Genomic DNA, 19,346 nt, shown 5'->3' with positions numbered 1-19,346 from the left:
CTGTTGGTGTGGAGACGTGCACTTCTTCACGTGAAGTAGGTCAGTTGCTCAGCTCAGATTTATCCAACGTGTACTTATACTTCCCTGTTGTACAACAACGTTTGTGTGTAGGGCCTAATATTCTATCAACATGCCGAATCTTGGTGACGTTTTTCCCGATTTTGATGCTCAGACGACCGTAGGAGCTATTAAATTTCATGAGTGGCTTGGGAATTCGTGAGTATCTACCTATTTTCTGCTTTCCAAAGGCATGAATAGTATAATAATATTTTAAGCTTTCTCATAATTGCATTCATATTCATTTATCATGCATGTAATTTAAAGTGGAGCCCGTGCATTTTTGCAATGTCATGCCATGCCAAGCGTGCAAGTTTTAATAGGGTTATAATTATTTGAGTACCGTATTCAACTATACTAAAATGCAGCAAACCTTTTACGAGCGCGACTACCGTGATGTTGCAAATTCGGCCAGAGAAAATAAAGGTAGAGAAGCGACACTCCGTACAATTAACGTGCAGACGGCCTATACCGATGTGAGGACAGAAAATGTGACTCTCCTGCTAGTCTCGGGCGCGGGCCAGACTGTATGCGGTATTAACAAAAACATAATTAACTGGTTGTGTAGGAGACTAGCAGGAGAGTCACATTTTTCTGTCCTCTGCTGTCCTCCGGAGTGTCGCGGTCCTGATTCGGCGCTGACAACGCGTACGGCGCACAGTTCATTCATAAATTTCATCTCAGCAACAACATATCGCCTTAGCAGCCAATCAGAGACAAGTGCGTGCAACGCAGTATATACGCGATGTATCCTTACAATACGCGCTCGTCAAAGGTTTTCTGCATTTTAGTATATTATACATGTGTTTTTTGTGTCCCTTGTTTTGTCTTGTTTATGTCTAGGGGTGGGTGGGTGGGTTGGTGTTTTTATTTGGTATTTTCTTTCCCTGATATTAAGGTTTCACTTGCTTTAACACAGCTACTGTATTAATTTCCAGAAAAATACAGCGCTAATTTTTTTTTTCATTATTCTGTTTTGCCAAATGAAACAGAGCTAGATCGTAATCCTTTAGGCTGGGTTTATCTTCTTCTTCTTGGTTGAGTCGGTAGATACAGATTATTAGCTGCAGTTCACCAACTTTTTGGGTCATGGTCGCGGATATATGGTGCGTGTCTGACGGTGTCTCTATCTAATTGTTCTGTTTGGTTGCACTGTTGAGCCGGTTCTTGAAGCTGTCAATTGTGCTTGCCTTGATTGTTTCTTCCCTGTTGCGCTCCACTCCCTAATTGATCTTGGAAAATAGCTGTACTTGTATGTGTTGAGTCTTGCATAAATTGGTTTATAATTGCTGCTGTTCTTCTTCCTGGTTCTTGTTTCTTTTATCAGCGATAATCAGCTCCATTACTATTAAACTGTAAACTGGTAATGAAAGTCACAATTTAATTTTGGGTCAATTTTTGGAAATAATTAAGGGCCAAAAACATGTGTTTAGTTAGGGTGATATCCTGTGACAATCCAGCCGAAAGACTTGTACAAAGACTAATTTCAAGTTATGGATCCCAATTTTTGCAAAACATGTTTTCTAATCTTTTTCATAACTATGTAGGAATGTGTGAAATTGGATTTGTCTATAGTACCGGTACCGTATATTCTCTCCTTTGGGTTGTTCCGTCCATTGCACTTTGTAATATAGCATTTCTCACGTCTGTCAAAGGGGATCAGCACCCTTGCGAAATCCCTATTGGTTTGTACAATATATAGGGCCTTTCAGTTCCAGCCGATTTTCTTGGCGTAGAAAACACCAATTTCCTTTTGCTTTTCCTTTTGCAAGTTTGGGAGTTTATATGAGAAATCAAACTTTTTGATTTGTTTCACTGAGAGGTATTTATTTTTACATATTTTATGATTTTTCCCATTGAGTGCAACGGTATTAAAGTCCCCTTCATGTCCGGGAGTGCGAGATGGAACAGCCAGTGGCAGCTCCAAGAATTTTTTTCGGGAGTGGGGGGGGCAAAGTGAATTTTAGGGGTGAAAAATCAACCAAATTTTGTGCAAAATTGTTGCACAAAGTGGAAATTTACGTAATTTTGGGGGTTTCGCCTCAAAAGTGAGGGGGGGAATGGGAGGCAAGAAAAATATTTAAGATCCCCCTGTAGAGCCGCCACTAGGAACAGCCAAATATCTGCAAAAACAACTATGTGGGATGAAGCGATCTAACCAAATTGTGGTATTGTTTAATGTTTGGGTGGGTGTTGGGGTGTGGATTCCAGTATGGGTCGTGCAATAATTTTGTGTACCCCCCACCCCCGTAATCCCCCCGTAAACCACTTGTGCCTCTGATATTCTGACGATGATGTTTTGTTGTTTTGCCATGTAGATGGGGTATTCTATTCTCTCACCCGCTGATTACACACCAGTATGTACAACAGAGTTGGGCAAAGCTGCAGCCATGCAGAGTGATTTCATAAGCGTGGAGTCAAGATGATTGCATTATCATGTGACAGTGTGGAATCTCATCAAGGATGGATCAAGGTTAGTTAGGAGGGCAGCGCCAGGGTATTAAATCATCGAAGTGGTTACGCACCTCTTGGTAACTGGTTCATGCACCTTTTGGAATTGGTAGTATTCCATAGACTTTGTGTTGCGATCATTTTGATCGTGGTGCAGAACTTAAAAGCGTAATCCTATAGCGATAATTACATGTAACACTTTGCTGGCGAATAGGGGAAATTTGTCCACGTCAAAATTCTTTCCCCCATTTACCCCCAGCAGCCCCTCAGTTTGCCTCCCCCTCCCACTTTTGAAGCAAAACCCAAATCACACAAATTTCCACTTTTTGCGGCAATTTTGTGCAAAATTATTTGACTTTGCCCCCTGATATTCACTTTGACCCCCCAAAAAAAAAAAAAAAAAACCCCGCTGGTACCAGTAAAACTAGAAATTACAAAAATGTCCACTTTTTTCAGCAATTTTGTGCAAATTAAAAAATTCCCCCCAAATTCACTTCCCCATTCCCCTAAAAAAAAAAATTCTGGTGACGCCACTGGGTCAGCCAATATCAAAAGCAAAACAGACATGCAAAGGCAACACTATTTGTACATGTATTCGTTTCTTTCCGGTTGGCTTTTTTCCGCACCCATGCGGCAGTACCGTACTGTTTCAGTAAAATAGCAAAAAAAATTACAGTGAAAAATACTTTATATCACCCCAATGGATTTAGACTAGTAATAGTATAGAATTATTTAGTTTTTGTACAAGAGTTAATAAATCTTAGGAAGTGGCCGGCCCCTCTCAATGCAGCAATTGCAGGCCAATCTAATACAGGGCATAGCTGCTATTGCCTGCTATTATGGGACAAAATGCTCCACATTTGCATTCCAGGCCAAGCTATAATTAAATCTGTAGTATTTTCTATGCAAAATGAAAATTCAAGCTGCCCTCACCAATATTTGGTACAGTTGCTGCACACAATTCCACACTTAATTTATGCCATGGTGGGATGGGCTGGTCGCTACTCTGACAGTTATACAGTATAATAAATGACCTTTATGAGTTGTGAAACAGGGAAAAGAGAGAATGAAAAGAATAGGTGTTGTTGAAGTGCAATGAGCCAAGTTAATTCACAAGTTGTTTGCTGAAATCAACAAACAACTTATGGCAATGCATGCAGGCTACAATTTTAAATGTACATGTAGGCCTATAGCTACAAATTGCAATCATGCATGCAAGCAATTTAGTAGATTAGCTCCTTGAACACTATATAATTAAAGCCACATTTGCTGAGGACCATGCCCTGGATATTTTTCAAAATTTGGTAATGCACTTCATTTTAAAACTAATATACCCTGCAAAATTCAATATTTTAGGTGTTGTAGTTTTGTCAGAACCTTAGATTTTGAATAAAGCGCAGGAACCATTGTTTATAATTCTTACGATGGAAATATTAGTCGAACATGTACGCGATATTCATAACACAGTACATACATATTACATGGCATGCGGGACAGTGATACACACATCAAAGGGCTGTGCCGTAGCACAACTGACATAGTGATAAGCATTGGTGACATCGGCGCTGGTAGTAAATTCCAATTTTCTTTGCTTTAATTACCTCGGTTGTTCGGCTCAAAATTAAAAAGGGACATATTTGACAGTAAAATCTAACATTATTATAGAAAAGAAATACTAATTAGTCTATTTTTATGGGAATGTTACAATATATGGCTTTACTGTAGATATGGGCATTATCCCTGGGACTTTATTAAATAAGAAAATAGAATTTTCTGGAAAAAAACCCTTTTTTGTGTGGTTTATTAAAAAACACTTGTTTTGTTACTAAAATTTTGATTTTAGTGTAAGAATTATTTTTCACACATTGATCTATTTTCCCTCTGCCTCCTTGTTCCCACTTATTTATCCCCACTTTTACAGTAGATGTGACTCCTCGCCACAACTGAGCCCGGATGTCGCCAGTGCCACTATTGAGATATGCTCCATCGAACTTAACAATAAACAATAGGAAAGAAAGGATTTATTGACTGTTTTATTGATTTTCACTACTTAAATGTCAAGTACTATAGACATGATATACATCATTTTAAAGCTAATTTCAAGCAGAATATTTTGGTTGAATATCTCAAAAATGATGATTGGCGACATCCGGGCTCAGTTGTGGCGAGGAGCACAAATTATATTATTACAACATATGGGACAGATCTGAAATTGAATTATAGGTACCGTAATAGTTTTTGTCCTTGAGGAATACCTTACATCATAATTTGTTATGTAACATATCTATGGTGTTTGAAAGGATTTGCCTAAATCTATAATAGGCAAAATAGCACATTAAACATTGAACACTTCAAAGTAAACATGTATTATGCAAGTTTTATTTACTCTACTATTTAAAGGATCTATTCATATACTAAACCAAGCTTGATCAATATACCTGTGGGTCATGTGATGTACTATGAGATTTTATTATCAATCTGGTATGTACTAAAGGTGTATTTAAATGAGCTAGCTGCCCTTTAATGAGCTAGTTTGTCATGAATATTCATAGAGATTTTATTGTTATTTAATGGACAACCCCACCTCAACTTTATACCTGTAAATAAAAGAAAAAAAACAAGGCTGTGTAAAAATCTATGTCGATCAATGTGTTTAATGGGGGTGGGGATCGAGTGCATTTGATGCATCACTTCTCAGTACAATTAGTGCATTATTTCTCAAGCAACATGTGATTAACATAAACCTATTTCATTTTTGCTATTTTTATTATTGTCCCTAAAAATGTTGTAAAATACAAGCAAATATAAATGCATCAATGTGGAATGTGCCGGGGGGGGGGCACTTCAATATGAAATTGATATAGGCGTAGGGCTGGCACTTCCGCACTAAGGGGCATTCGGTGAGAGCAAAATGTACAAAATATGAGGTCATTGGGTGAGAGCATGATTTTTGGCATTCGGTGAGAGCAAAATGGTAAAAATATGGGGTCATTGGGTGAGAACATGACCATTTTTCTAAATGGAATCTTTGGGTGAGAGCCGAAACAGCGCCACAGAAACCTCGAAAATCAATTTCTAGTTCTAAATGGCTTCAAATTTCTTTGTGTTTTCAAAATAAGTAACAAAATCAGTGATAAATGAAAGTTGCTGTTCAAATTGAACTTGTAAGGGTCTTTGGGTGACAGATCAAATGAAAAATAGGGTTTTTTCGGGTGACAGAGCATGTGTTTGTAAAAAAATATCGGGTCTTTGGGTGACAGCGAAGCTGAAAAAGGGGGTCTTAACAGCCCTACATACGCGTCACCTCTAAAGTTGGAGTGCCCCCCCCCATTTTTGCTATTTTTATTATTGTCCCTAAAAATGTTGTAAAATACAAGCAAATATAAATGCATCAATGTGGAATGTGCCGGGGGGGGGGCACTTCAATATGAAATTGATATAGGCGTAGGGCTGGCACTTCCGCACTAAGGGGCATTCGGTGAGAGCAAAATGTACAAAATATGGGGTCATTGGGTGAGAGCATGATTTTTGGCATTCGGTGAGAGCAAAATGGTAAAAATATGGGGTCATTGGGTGAGAACATGACCATTTTTCTAAATGGAATCTTTGGGTGAGAGCCGAAACAGCGCCACAGAAACCTCGTAAATCGAATTTCTACTTCTAAATGGCTTCAAATTTCTTTGTGTTTTCAAAATAAGTAACAAAATCAGTGATAAATGAAAGTTGCTGTTCAAATTGAACTTGTAAGGGTCTTTGGGTGACAGATCAAATGAAAAAATAGGTTTGTTTCGGGTGACAGAGCATGTGTTTGTAAAAAAATATGGGGTCTTTGGGTGACAGCAAAGCTGAAAAAGGGGGTCTTAACAGCCCTACATACGCGTCACCTCCAAAGTTGGAGTGCCCCCCCCCCGGAATGTGCACCCGAGCAATTATACAATAATATTTAATGCATTAGTATTTTACCAATGTTTCCTCTGATTCTCACTTAGTGTGTAATAGTATTTGTATGCATACATATAACCTTTCTTGCAGATTCATTGATGACAACTTTGACATTTCAAATTGGATGCTTGTTCCTTTGTCAAAAACACAATTTGAACTCAAATTACCTGTCACATTCACTCCCATTTGGTCGACCCACAGGTTGAAATGCATGCATGTCATGCAGCTTTGCAGAGAATTTTCTGAAACCAGTATCAGCATGGTCAATTTCAAAATCGATCCTCACAGTTGTTTTAACTCCATGTACTCCATATAAACTTCAGCGATCGCTTTGAGTACATGTACGTGCGGGGATTTGCCATTTGGTCTAATATCATTTGGTCTAATATCCATTTCGTCACTATCCATTTTGTCTAAACCCAATAGGTCTATATCCACTATGTCCAATAATCATTTGTCCTTTAACCATTTAGTCTGATAACCATTTGGTCCGATAACCATTTAGTCTAATAACCAATAAGTCTAAAACCATTTAGTCTAACAACCATTTAGTCTAATATCCATTTGGTCTATAACCAATAGGTCTAATACTAATAGCCATTTGGTCTAATACTCATTCGGTCTACAATCCATTTAGTCTTACAAGCATTTAGTTTATTAATAAATAGACGAAATTATATTAGACTAACTGGTAATTAGACCATACGAGTATTAGACCTAATGGTTATTAGACCAAATGGGTATTAGACCAAATGGTTATTAAAGAAATATTAGACCAAGTGGTTATTAGACTATATGGTTAGTAGACATACCGGTTATTGGACCAAACAATATTAGACTAAATGGACATTGGACTATATGATTATAGACTAAGTGGCAATTAGCCTTTCTGGTAATAGACCAATTGAATATAGACTAAACGGGAATTATACGAAATGATATGACTGGTAAATCTTTTGTGTTAATCTTTGTGTTTTTCACAGTAGCGTAGCCAGCGGGGGGGCAGGGGGCAGAGTGCCCCTGACAAAAAAAATGAAAGAAAAAGTGCCCTCTGACAAAAAAAAAATGAAAGAGAAAATCAGGAGGGCAAAGGAAAAGAAAAGGGCAAGGAGCCCCTTAGCGGATAATGGGCCAATATAGTGTAAAATACAAAATTTTTCCGCGCTACGCCCGCACATTATAACAATAAAGCCCTTTTTAGCGGATAACTTTTTTTTTGAGAAAAGTGGGTGATGAGGCTGTGGATCAGGAAATGCCCTTTTAAAGTAATGAAAAGTATACAATTTGCATGTGTCATGATTCCTGTATCAGGAAGTGTAAAAGATTTAAGACAGAGTGCCACTGTTCGCTATACTGAAATTTAATAAAGGGCTCTCTATTACATATAGTACACTGAAACCAAAACTGTGTTTGCATAATTTATCACAACAGTACAGAAAAGCATGGATATGTTATGTATTTTACAAAGACTTTTCATTTGCTACTGTTCAGTTTTATCTTGCCAACCTCACATTCATTACTGTTGAGTCCGTGCAATGTTTAATACTCACATTTAAAAATATTAGGTTTCTAGCATGAAAGTAATTTATCCCTTTGGGGACAGTGAAGGGGGATTTAAATTTCTGGGGACCCAAAATGATCAGAAAATGGATTTTCTTTTACCTCAAAGGTCACATTCAAATGTGTGTGGGGGTGTGTGTGTGTGGGGGGGGCAATGTAATGCAACATTGGCATAACCAGTATGGGTGTCATGCCTAATGTGGGGCCAGGGCCTGTCTGGAAGTCTTGAACTGATGGTGCATTAATCCTGGTTGTACATGTAGGTATACTGATACAACAGTCCCTGAGCCATGTGTAACAACAGTCCATATTAAAGGGGCATTTCTTGATCCACAGCCTTGCGTCCCTTTTCCTTTTACCAACAAAAGCTGAGCAAAGAGTTTCTTGCAGATTTATTCACTTGGCAAAAATATAAAATTTGTATAATTTTTTTGCATTCTGGTTAACAGAAGGAAATTACAAACAATTGCCTATAGAACAGATACAGCAATCATGCAGAACTCGCAAACACAAAATTGTAATCAACTAAGATGTGGTGGCTAAATGGCTTCACCAACATAGGCTCACATTGAATGTTAATAAAACCAAAACTATGCTATTTGGATCTGCTCCTAAACTTGCATCCTCTGGTCCTCGTATTTCATATCAAAGATCAGCCCCTTGAATGTGTCCCACATTTTAAGTATCTTGGCATTATTTTTGATCAGCGGTTAACTTGGGAACACCAAATTGATCAAATCTGCATGTCACTTTATAAATATATTGGTCTTTTTTACCGTATCAGAAAGTTTTTAGCTGTGGACACCCTGAAGTTGTTGTATACATCCGTTGTTTTACCTAAAGTTGATTATTGTGATCTAATTTGGTCAAATGCAGGCTTAACTCTCCTGAACAGGTTGGGTCGCCATCAAAAACGTCTCGGTAGAGCAATCATTGGTGTCCCAATGCGCACTCCAACTCTTTGATTCCCTTAACTGGGAAACTTTTTCTGATCGTCAGAAATATCATATCTGTCTCAATGTTTTTAAATGTCTTAGGGGGCTGGTACCCCCAACCTGTGCAATATTTTCACCAAGTGTATTGATGCTTATAGTAATCATACTCTCAGATCATCGACCGCTGGGAATCTCGTTATAAATAAGATGCGCACTGAGACTGGCAAGAGAACTTTCCTGTTCAGGGGGGTTAAGGCCTGGAATGATCTTCAAAAATCCCCCTCCTGTCAATGCAAATGTCTTCAAGAACATATATACTAACTTGCAATAATATCTCTTTTATGTAGCACATTGTAAATATCATATGTTATTTAAATTTCTTGTACCTAGTATGTGTATAATTTATATGGTATTAATTTTATGACTTATGTATATTTTTAAATACTTTTAAATTCATGTTTGTTGTTTATCTGTGTTGTATCCTGGGCAGCAAGGGAGAACAGTGCTGGTCACTGATTGCATGTCCCAGGTTAAAGAAGAAATAAATATAAATAAATGGATATCTACTGAAAAATGTCAAAAATAGAATCGCAAAATATTCTTTTTGCCAAAATTTGCCATGTGCACGTATCCTTCTTCCGTTTGACCTGGTTCACTCCAAGTATAGTTATTGCACACTTTGCCCGCATTAAATTTCCAAAATTTGACATTTTGGCTGTCGGTATGGCCGGTATAACATGAATATACTTGACAAGAACACTTGTCATTGAAATGATGTTCTTTGTCACCAATATGCCATGCCCCATCACTGTTTATCCTGGTTTTGAAACAGTTCTTGGGGAACTATAATATAAAATAAAACTAAAAAATATTAAACACTTTGGAAATTGCATAAGAAAGAAATACCCCCACCCCCCACAAATGCACTCATAACTATCTTCTCTTAATTTCTGTAATGTTTCTTAAACAGGACATCAAAGGCTACAGTAAATGTGACGAATTTGATTATCCCATCATCGCTGATCCCAAGCGTGATTTGGCTGTCCAATTTGGCATGTTGGACCCAGATGAGAAGGATGCAGCAGGCTTACCACTTACAGCAAGATGTGTGAGTATATACACTAGGATCCACAACATGCTCATCTATCAGGGCACAGTTCTTTAATACATTTCGTAATATTTGTACATTCATTGAATTACCTTTGAAAATTTGAGTACAAAAACTTATACTCTGCAACTTGATGTCAAATTTTACACTATGATTGTTTAATTGAGGTTATTGAACTATGCCACTGGAATGAGGCCATTGTGGTCCATAGTGATAGTACATGTATACCAGGTGGTCAGGTGGGGTGCAGGGAGGCTAAAAAGTGGACTTTGTGTGATTGTTAATTTTCAGTCAAAAAAAGGATGATTTTCAAATGTTTCAGAGAAAAACCAAACCTTTTTATTCAAATTGGCATATTTATGGGGTGTGTGGCATCCCCTGGCAACGGCTCTGCAAGTGGTGGGTGCATGTTGGTCAGGCCAAAAGAGAAGCATGTTTAACCTTAGATAAAGGTATGCATACTGTATACATAACTGTATACATATACATTTGTGATAATATGTGCACACACTTTTATCACATCTTGGCTTGATAGAGAGCAGAGAGATGGCATATTATTTTTGGCATGTACATGTATACTACACATGCAAGCCAAGTTTGTATGATATAATTTACTCATTTAATATAATTGTCATTGGTTTGTGAAAAATGCCAGGTGTAAGGCATAATGGTTTCTGTCTGTCACAGGATGATGATTAATAATAATAAAAATTGTAATCAAGTTTTGACCAAATATAATTTTAATATCGTTGCTTTTAATTAGTGTCAAAAAATAAGTTATTATACATTTAGCAAGTATAGGAACAAGAATGTGTGGAGCAAAATATTGTAATGGGACATGTATACTTTCAGCAATGAGAAAGACAAAACTTATTGTAGTACCTGCAAGACATGTTTCCCCATGGATTAAAGGTGACATTTATTATGACACCATATACACAAGTGATACATTAAAAAATCTGAGGGGTGTTTTAGGTCAGTTTGATGGTGCTTATTTTGATCTGCTGCATATTTTAACATGCAGCAGATTCAAACTTAAAATTTTGCAATTTTGGTGGTCAAATTCTCGTTTTAAGGGACACTACCCGATCATCCCAATTTAACCTAATACTAGGGTGAATGAAATGTTTTTATGTTGTTGAAACCACTCCACTATGTATTCCTCTAGCCAGGAAGATTCAGATATGTTTCACCTTTGAACTTTGAAAAACCATCCAAATTAAGAATAGTTTGCCATATCTTGGATGTTTTGTTACTTATCAGGTTGAAAGAGATCAGTCCCCATTTAGCTGTATTGGCCATGACCAATTTGGTGCTGTTACCTATGTAATAACACATCCCAGATGGCGCAAACTATTCTTCTTTTGAATTGCTTTTGCCAACTTAGGAATAATTTGAGACCATTTTAAAGAAATTCTAAGCATTTTTTTTATGATGTTGATCCCTGTACAGCCCATGTATCATGTATGGTATAGTGTTAAATTAAATGTTTTACATGCAGTGGATTCAAGCATCTTACAGATAATTTTATTGTATATTCTGTGTTGTTCAACCATTTGTAGAGCCCTTTTGGCTTTGAGGGACCCCTTTAGTAATGCACTTAACTTTAACAAGTAGTGTCCAGAGGGATGGTGTTATTGAAGTGCCCCATTGCAGACAAATATCATACTTATTTTAACTTGCATTATACCCCTCCTGCCCAAGTCCAACAATAATGATATACAAATGCCTTATGTTCTTTTAACAGCCCTTTAATTTTCCCCGTAATTTTCATTCAAACTAGTATTACGGTACTAGTAATTTAAACAAAAATTTGCTATCCAGTGAAAATTAATGTATATGCTATGTGCACTTGAGCGTGGTGGTGCCAGCCTAGACCTTTATGGTGCCAGCAATTGTATGGATAGTTAGGGGCATTTGATTTGCATGAACAAATTTCTATTATCAGACACAGTCTTTGGTATTTATATAAATCACCATAAACTTTATTATTTTCACTGAATTATATGGTGCATGCAGCGCAGCAGAGTCTATGAGCGCAGGCATGCATACATTTCAGGGAAGTCATGCCTGTCATACATGTTGATGGCAGTGCTGGTCATACATGTTGATGGCAATATTAATTTTTGGTTTTTAATTAATACTTATAATTAACAATATATATTACAATGTATATGTCATTCCTTTTAAATGTTTTAAATCAAGCTTAAAAAACAAGTTTTGCTATGAAGATCACATGTCCAGATAATAGAGAGATCCATAAAAGAGGCCCGGATAAATTCAAGGGAGGTTGGACTGTAATTGAAGTACATGTATTTTGCTCTAGTTTCCAAATTCCATGGTTATTTCTCCCAAAAATTGGTATATGCACCACATCAGTCGCAAAAATGAATATTCATACATAAGGGAGTTACCAGGCCCATGCCATAGTATTTATATACTTTGTATTTTCAAAACAAAACAAACTAAAATATTGCAATATGCTGAACTGGCTTGTGTGCAATGGGGTCCTCAACTAAAAAATACATTTGAAACATAATATGTTATCGATGCAAAGATATTTGACCTATAATTAATGTTCGAAGGAAATAAGGGGTCCCATGCTTGTAAACTCAAAACTATAAAAAACATTTTACATTTTACCATGTTTCAGTGGTTATTATCCTTTGTTGTACATATTGAATGATATGATTTTATATACAAATACAAGTCCTAGGAGTTGGTTTGTTGCTAACATGTCAAAATGATTCCCACATGTACTCATCAATAGTCTCTCTGTGTCACAACCTGTTATGTCAGAGAAGATATCTTACACTTCCCACAATGCATTTCTTCACATACTGATTTACTCTTAGATTATTAATACACAGATTGGAATTTTCCATGCCTGTGCCCTCTAAGCGTACTCGAATTCAGCTGACGCCGGTACAGCGTACAGACCTGGCGACATTGCTTATCTTACGCCAAAGTTTCTTTTGTAGTGTACGCGCTGTTTGCGCTTATTTTTGAATTTTCTCACGCGGTACCTGACTTAGCGTCGATCCCCTGAGGCAACATGCCATGTTTCCGCGGTATGGATTTACTATTCAGTGCAACATGGGTCAATAGTAAAAAAGCACCTAAATTAACAGAACTCATCCAGATCTTACAATTGAGGTATTTTTGTCACTATTGAACCATATTTCACTGAATAGCAAATCGATTCAAGAAGAAATGCATTGTGGGAAGTGTAAGATATCTTTTGTGTGTTGTAGTATATAGCTTGATGAAAATTTGAGCGGTTGACTGGCACCACTGGATGCCATCAGTGGCGTAGCATTCTTCATCATATTGGGGGGGGGGGGCACCGACCATGATTGGGGGTAACCAGATCTGATGGGGGGCACAAGCCATTTTCAGCAATTTTCTTATGGGATTTTCCAATTTTTGCAATGGATTGGGGCAGGCACGTGCCCCTATAACGCTATGCCACTGGCTGCCATCATGCCTTTATCACTCCATACACGATCGCTGGGTATTGACAAAGAGTAACTTGTGGTATGCTTTTACAGCCAAACTTAATTACTTTGTTTTTATTTGTTGATTAATTCTCCTGACAGGTGTTCATCATTGGTCCAGACAAGAAGCTCAAGTTGTCAATCCTCTACCCTGCAACAACTGGCAGAAACTTTGAGTAAGTTATAGGGTATACCCAAAGAAGATCACAGCATCAGAAATATGTGACCTGCTACCACAAAATGAGCATAAAGTCGCAAGTTGGTAGCTTCAAGACATCCTGGTTGACTGAGTTGATGTTCTTTGTTTGCCATGCACCTGTACAAGCCAGTAGTATGTTTTTCGTAAATGGCCATGTGTCCCAATTTACGAAGGACATACAGACATACTACTGGCTTGAACAGGTGCGTGGCAAATAAAGAACACCAACACAGTGTCTCGACACTACCAATTTGCAACTTTACATTTGGTGGTAGGAGGAGGTCACTTTCTGTTGTTAGCCCAGTTCATGACAGTTTGCCCAAGTGGTTAGGGCCAATCCACTCTGCAGCTTAAATGGAATCACTGATCAACTTCAAACTTGGTATGGTGATAGGATATGGTGGCCTGATGGGCTGTTAGTTTTGTGTCATGTTATTTGAATATTTATGAATATTAATGAACTGATTGCATATTTTTTCTACATTTTCATTAATCCACTCTGCAGCTTAATAGCAAAAATCGATCAAGTTCAAACTTAGTATAGGGATTTGAAATAGGGGCCTGATGTGCTGTATAGTTATGTGTCATCTTATTTGCATATTCATGAATATTAATGAGCTCATTTGCATATTTCGCCTATATTTTCATTAATCCACTCTGCAGCTTAAATACAATAACTGATCAACTTCAAACTTGATATTGTGATAGTATATGGTGGCCTGATGTGCTGTATAGTTTTGCGCCATGTTATTTGCATATTTATGAATATTAATGAGCTTATTTGCAAATTGCATAGTATTTGCATTTACAAACCTTTGAATTTTACACACATTTGTGTGGGGGCCACCTCAATTACAAACCGCGTAGGCTCGTAATTCTAGTTAAAACATAGTCTTCTAACGAAACCTTTTGTATCAAAAGGAAAGGATTCCTCCAGGATATACATAAATTAGTTAAAGGGACTTTGTCCACCAAAGCCTTACACATTTGTCTTTGTCTTTGCAGTGAGTTATTGAGAGTAGTGGATTCCCTGCAGCTTACAGCAACCAAGAAGGTAGCCACACCAGTAAACTGGAAGGTAAGTAGCATCATCTGTCATGACACACACACTGAATGGTTGGACCAACCATCAGGAATTACCGTACTGACTCAAGTACTGACACACCTACTTACAAGAGGTACATTATTTGGGTACGCCCACAGTGTTGCGTGTATGTTGTATGTTTGTTGGTATAAGATGACGTTGTGGGGGTATGAATAGGTATGAACATACATTGTGGGGGTATGATGACGCTCCCATAGTGGCCGACTGGCCGATGGTGGCATACAGAGTGTGTCACTCTGGGGGTATATTATTATTTAATACCTACCCCCTCTAGAGGCCCTAAAATGCCATTTGGAGACGTCTACATTGTGGGAGTACTCCCACAAATCGAAAACGCCCATAATATTGCTTTATACCCATAATTACACTAACAATGTACCTCTTGTAAGAACTTGGGTACAGTCCCAGCCCGTTTTTTAGATTTTTTAGACTCAAATTAAAAAAAAACACTTCAAAATGCTTACAAATATAATAACCTTTGGCCTCTGATATGACCTCTAAAACCACCCCTTCAACAACGCATGCTCGGTACCTATCCATGTCGGTTAATGCATCGCAGCATGGCGAAACACATGGCCAAACACACACTTCGCTCATTATTTTAATATATGGGATATTAGAAATGTGTGTAAACCACAAAATGCAAGAGCTCTAAGCACTGAGAAAATGTTTTTGCATACAACATGATTGCAAAGCACATTGCAGAGCATTCTAGCTTGTAAGCACTAAATTTCATTGGTTCCTGTGTCATTACGGAACACACATGTCAAAGTGCTTACTAGCTGCAAGTATATAGCGTGCTGTAAGCATACTACATAATATGCCATGCACTCTCCGCGCAACTAAATTTACAAGTTACGTTCATTTTAGAATAAGGAGTATGGGGAGTTTTCATTTTAGCCACTTTTTTCTATTCAAAAGGAGGTTTAGTTATTTAAATAATATTTAACAAGACTTAAAATGAGAATAAACTATATGAATTTTCTTGTTTTTCACCCATTGTTTTTCATAAACAAAAATACTTATCATTTATTCTGTCATTTATTTTATCACAAAACTTATAACTTGTGAGTCTTTTGCATAGATTTGACATTGATTTAAAGTTATTCTGAAACAAAGTTGCTGCATGAGAAAAAGTTTTCACCATAAAATGTGTTGAAAGTTGAGTAGAATAAGCAAGCAGGGATTGAATTGAAGATCTTAGTCTGTAGCAGTTCATGTCACGATTGCAGCTGAAGAGATCAAGGATTTCACATGATGGTAAATATCTTGTTGTACAAGAAAACCGTGTTTGGTTATCGAATAACAACACAATAATATTTGTTTTCTATTACTTTGCAGCAAGGAGAACCTTGCATGGTATTGCCTTCAGTTAAGGCAGAAGAATGTCCCAAGCTGTTCCCTAAGGGTGTCGAAATTAAGCAGGTGGCATCCGGCAAGCAGTACCTGCGTGTCACACCACAACCAGAATAGATGGATCTATATATCAACAATATCAAATCCTGGTCTGAATTTTCAAAAGTAGATTGAATTCATACCCTCATATGAACCAAAATGATCTCATATGCAACAGCATATAGTTTGTAACTTCCCATTCAACAAACGTAGCTCAAAGCATGACCTCAAGATGTGGAGTACACACTGTTGTACCCACACATTCAGAAGTCATTCAATGATGTACTAAACATATTGAGGCCACTGAACTGTGTCCTGGCAGATGAGTGTGTGTGAGATTCTAGTGATTAACTGCCTTGTCTTGGGAAACTGAACATCCATGTGGTCTGCTACATCACAAAACTGTCCCATCTCAATAGGCTGCCTTGTATTTCATATTGTTATTTTACCTCAAAATTAGTATATAAAGTTGTATCATCACAATTAGATGACAATAATTTTTAAGAAATCCCACAAGGCAGCCTTTTTTCAGTATGTAATAATGCAGACGATGAATTGTGGTCCACATAATAGAGCAGTGTTTGACAGTGGTACATCCCAAATATCAGTTTGGTGTAGTGAAGCATATTCTGCTGCACAGTACAAGAACTCTATATTGAAGGTTTGTGACATCTGTATGAGTATGAATCACACTTTTGAGAATTCAGATCAAATGATTGTTGTACATGCATATCTGAAAAAATATAGGCTATATTTTTTTACTGCATCAATGCCAGACATTGAGCAATGATACATAGCATATTGATTGAACTCAAGGTTTGAACATCAGTCAGATGCGATGTGAGTTTAAAACCAAGATCTGGTTAAGTTGAAGTGACTGTCTTCCACCTTTTGTAGCTACTCCCAACTCCAAAATAATGTAATGGCCAGTAAGTATGGAAAGAAGGTTTACGCTGTTTTGTCTCCCTTCATTTGAAATGCAAATAAGAGGGATTAAAAATTTCAAAGCAGACCAAAAGCAACATTCACAAAAATATACACAGACATTGTCTGTGACCTCTATATTGTAATAAGCAGCTTCATGATTAGCTCGTAATAGGCAAGGATTATGTGATGCATGTCAATCAAGTCCCAACTTACGCCCACACTAAATTCACAAAAGTGTGTGTCTATCAAGTAACACATACAGTGCAGTTCGCGTATGTGATGTGCCCAGCTGTGTCAATCCACAATGTTTCACCTATTACAAGCTGATCATCAAATTGTATATGTAACATAATTTTGGAGTTAGGAGTAACTTCTTATACTCATTTATACAGGTCTATATATGCAGCAGCTGAGCTTAAGCAAATCAAGCTTGAAAGTGATAAAAGCAAATTGCAACCCAAATAATATGCAGGTATATTCTGAATAATATACATTGTGGTCTGAATCCTTAAGTTAGTTTAAAGAAAAGGTGAATGAGGTTCATAAAGAGCTGTGTGACTTGCTGACCTGCGATCATGACAACCTGTAAAGCAGGATCAGATTGTGTTCTGAGCTGAATTGTATCAGTGTAGCTGTAGAGATTAACAATTGTGATGAACGTTGTTCATCTTATGCTGCTGCTTCTGTCACTATTGTCCTGACACTAAACCTTGTAATCCCACTGTTGCATACAACCCTTGGCCATCGGGTTTAGTGGCATAGTTAAGGTGTTGTGGTGCCTGACTGACTGAAGGATTCAGACAATGCCAATAATTTGTGCATAAAATTATGATTAGCACTCATGTAATACTATAAAGGGATATGCAGGGTTCTTCGTAAGTTTATAGAGATTCACTGTATTTTTCTACAAAAAAAGTAAATTATTCAGTTAAGATTAATGCAGGTTTTTTAACCCTACCATTTCTATCAAATTAACATTTTCTAGCTTAAGTGAAAAATGTAAAGGGCAGCTTGGGCAGATTGTCTTCATAATTTAAGTCAAAAACAGGGCAAATTAAAATCATGTTAATTAGACATATGTAGCTATACTAAGTTGCTTGTATTGAAAATATTTTTATATAGTATGAAGCTCAATATAAATGTATTCTATCGTGCCGTACCTAATCATAGGATTAAAAACACATATCAATATATATATAACCAATTATGGTGTTGGAATCATCACTATCATTTCAATAAAAGTAGAAGTAGAATTTCAAGTTGTTCTTTCTTCCATTTGTCACTTGTCTATTTTGCAAGTTTGCTTGAAGGAATGATCGAGCGGACTGGCTTGTTATACTCGGCAACTCGGGGCTATATTAACCTTTTGTTAGGCACCAACCATTGGGTCAGTAAATGACAGTAATATGTAGTTTGGAACTTTGTTGGGTTTCGTTGGGTCATCAATGCGACTACGGAATTGGGTTGAGAGGGATTCTTGGATTTGTTGGGTTAGTTATGTGGCTTTTTCAGGGCCGTTGCTAGACCATTTTCTGGGGGGGGGGGCGGGAACTAAATTTTGCTGGTATATTACTGTATTTATCTTTTGCTGGCCATTTCATTCACCCTAGTATTAGGTTAAATTGGGATGATCAGGTAGTGTCCTTTAAAATGAGAATTTGACCACTTTCCCCCAAATTACAAACTTAACATGCAGCGGATTCAAAATAACCACCTTCAAACTGACCTGTTAAATATACACAAAGACCACAAATGGAAATTGTCTTGTGCTTACACGAAGGGATCATCAGTTGATTGCCACCTGTCTTGGGGAGTTTCAGCCCTCTTATAATCAAGACTCCCTCGAGGTGGGGGCCGGCAGTGAAAAACACCACCTCCTGCTGGTGAGCTACTAATAAAACTAAAACTATGCTTCTAGCATCTGCTGCTAAATAAATAATCTGCTTCTCAGAAAATGTAATAGGCACAGGCCAACCAAAATAGGAGATCAAGTGGTGCTAGCACCCATACTATGCCAGCTTGACAAAGTAAGACGCTTTGCCCATATGGGGATACGCTATCACCATCAAAAGGGGATCTGTGTACCCCCAGATGACATTGACCAAACTAGTCTGTAGTAAGCGGACGGGATCCGGCGCCTCTAACCCTACCATGCAGCTGGAATCACTTA

General features: G+C 37.5%; 1 protein-coding gene across 1 annotated transcript; it reads left to right on the top strand.

Annotated features, from left to right (window-relative positions):
- LOC140137989 (peroxiredoxin-6-like) lies at positions 1-16,463 on the top strand. The gene is given in 8 exon segments (XM_072159818.1): positions 1-216; positions 2,376-2,398; positions 2,401-2,460; positions 2,463-2,530; positions 9,916-10,053; positions 13,653-13,726; positions 14,755-14,827; positions 16,196-16,463. Coding segments are annotated over 8 exon segments (654 nt in total). The 5' UTR covers positions 1-130; the 3' UTR covers positions 16,328-16,463.
- Positions 16,464-19,346: the final 2,883 nt, after the last annotated feature.

The sequence above is a fragment of the Amphiura filiformis genome, chromosome 17 (genome assembly GCF_039555335.1).
Source record: "Amphiura filiformis chromosome 17, Afil_fr2py, whole genome shotgun sequence".
Taxonomy (NCBI): domain Eukaryota; kingdom Metazoa; phylum Echinodermata; class Ophiuroidea; order Amphilepidida; family Amphiuridae; genus Amphiura; species Amphiura filiformis.
Note: the sequence above shows the minus strand (reverse complement) of the source record. Positions and strands in the feature narration are given on the sequence as shown.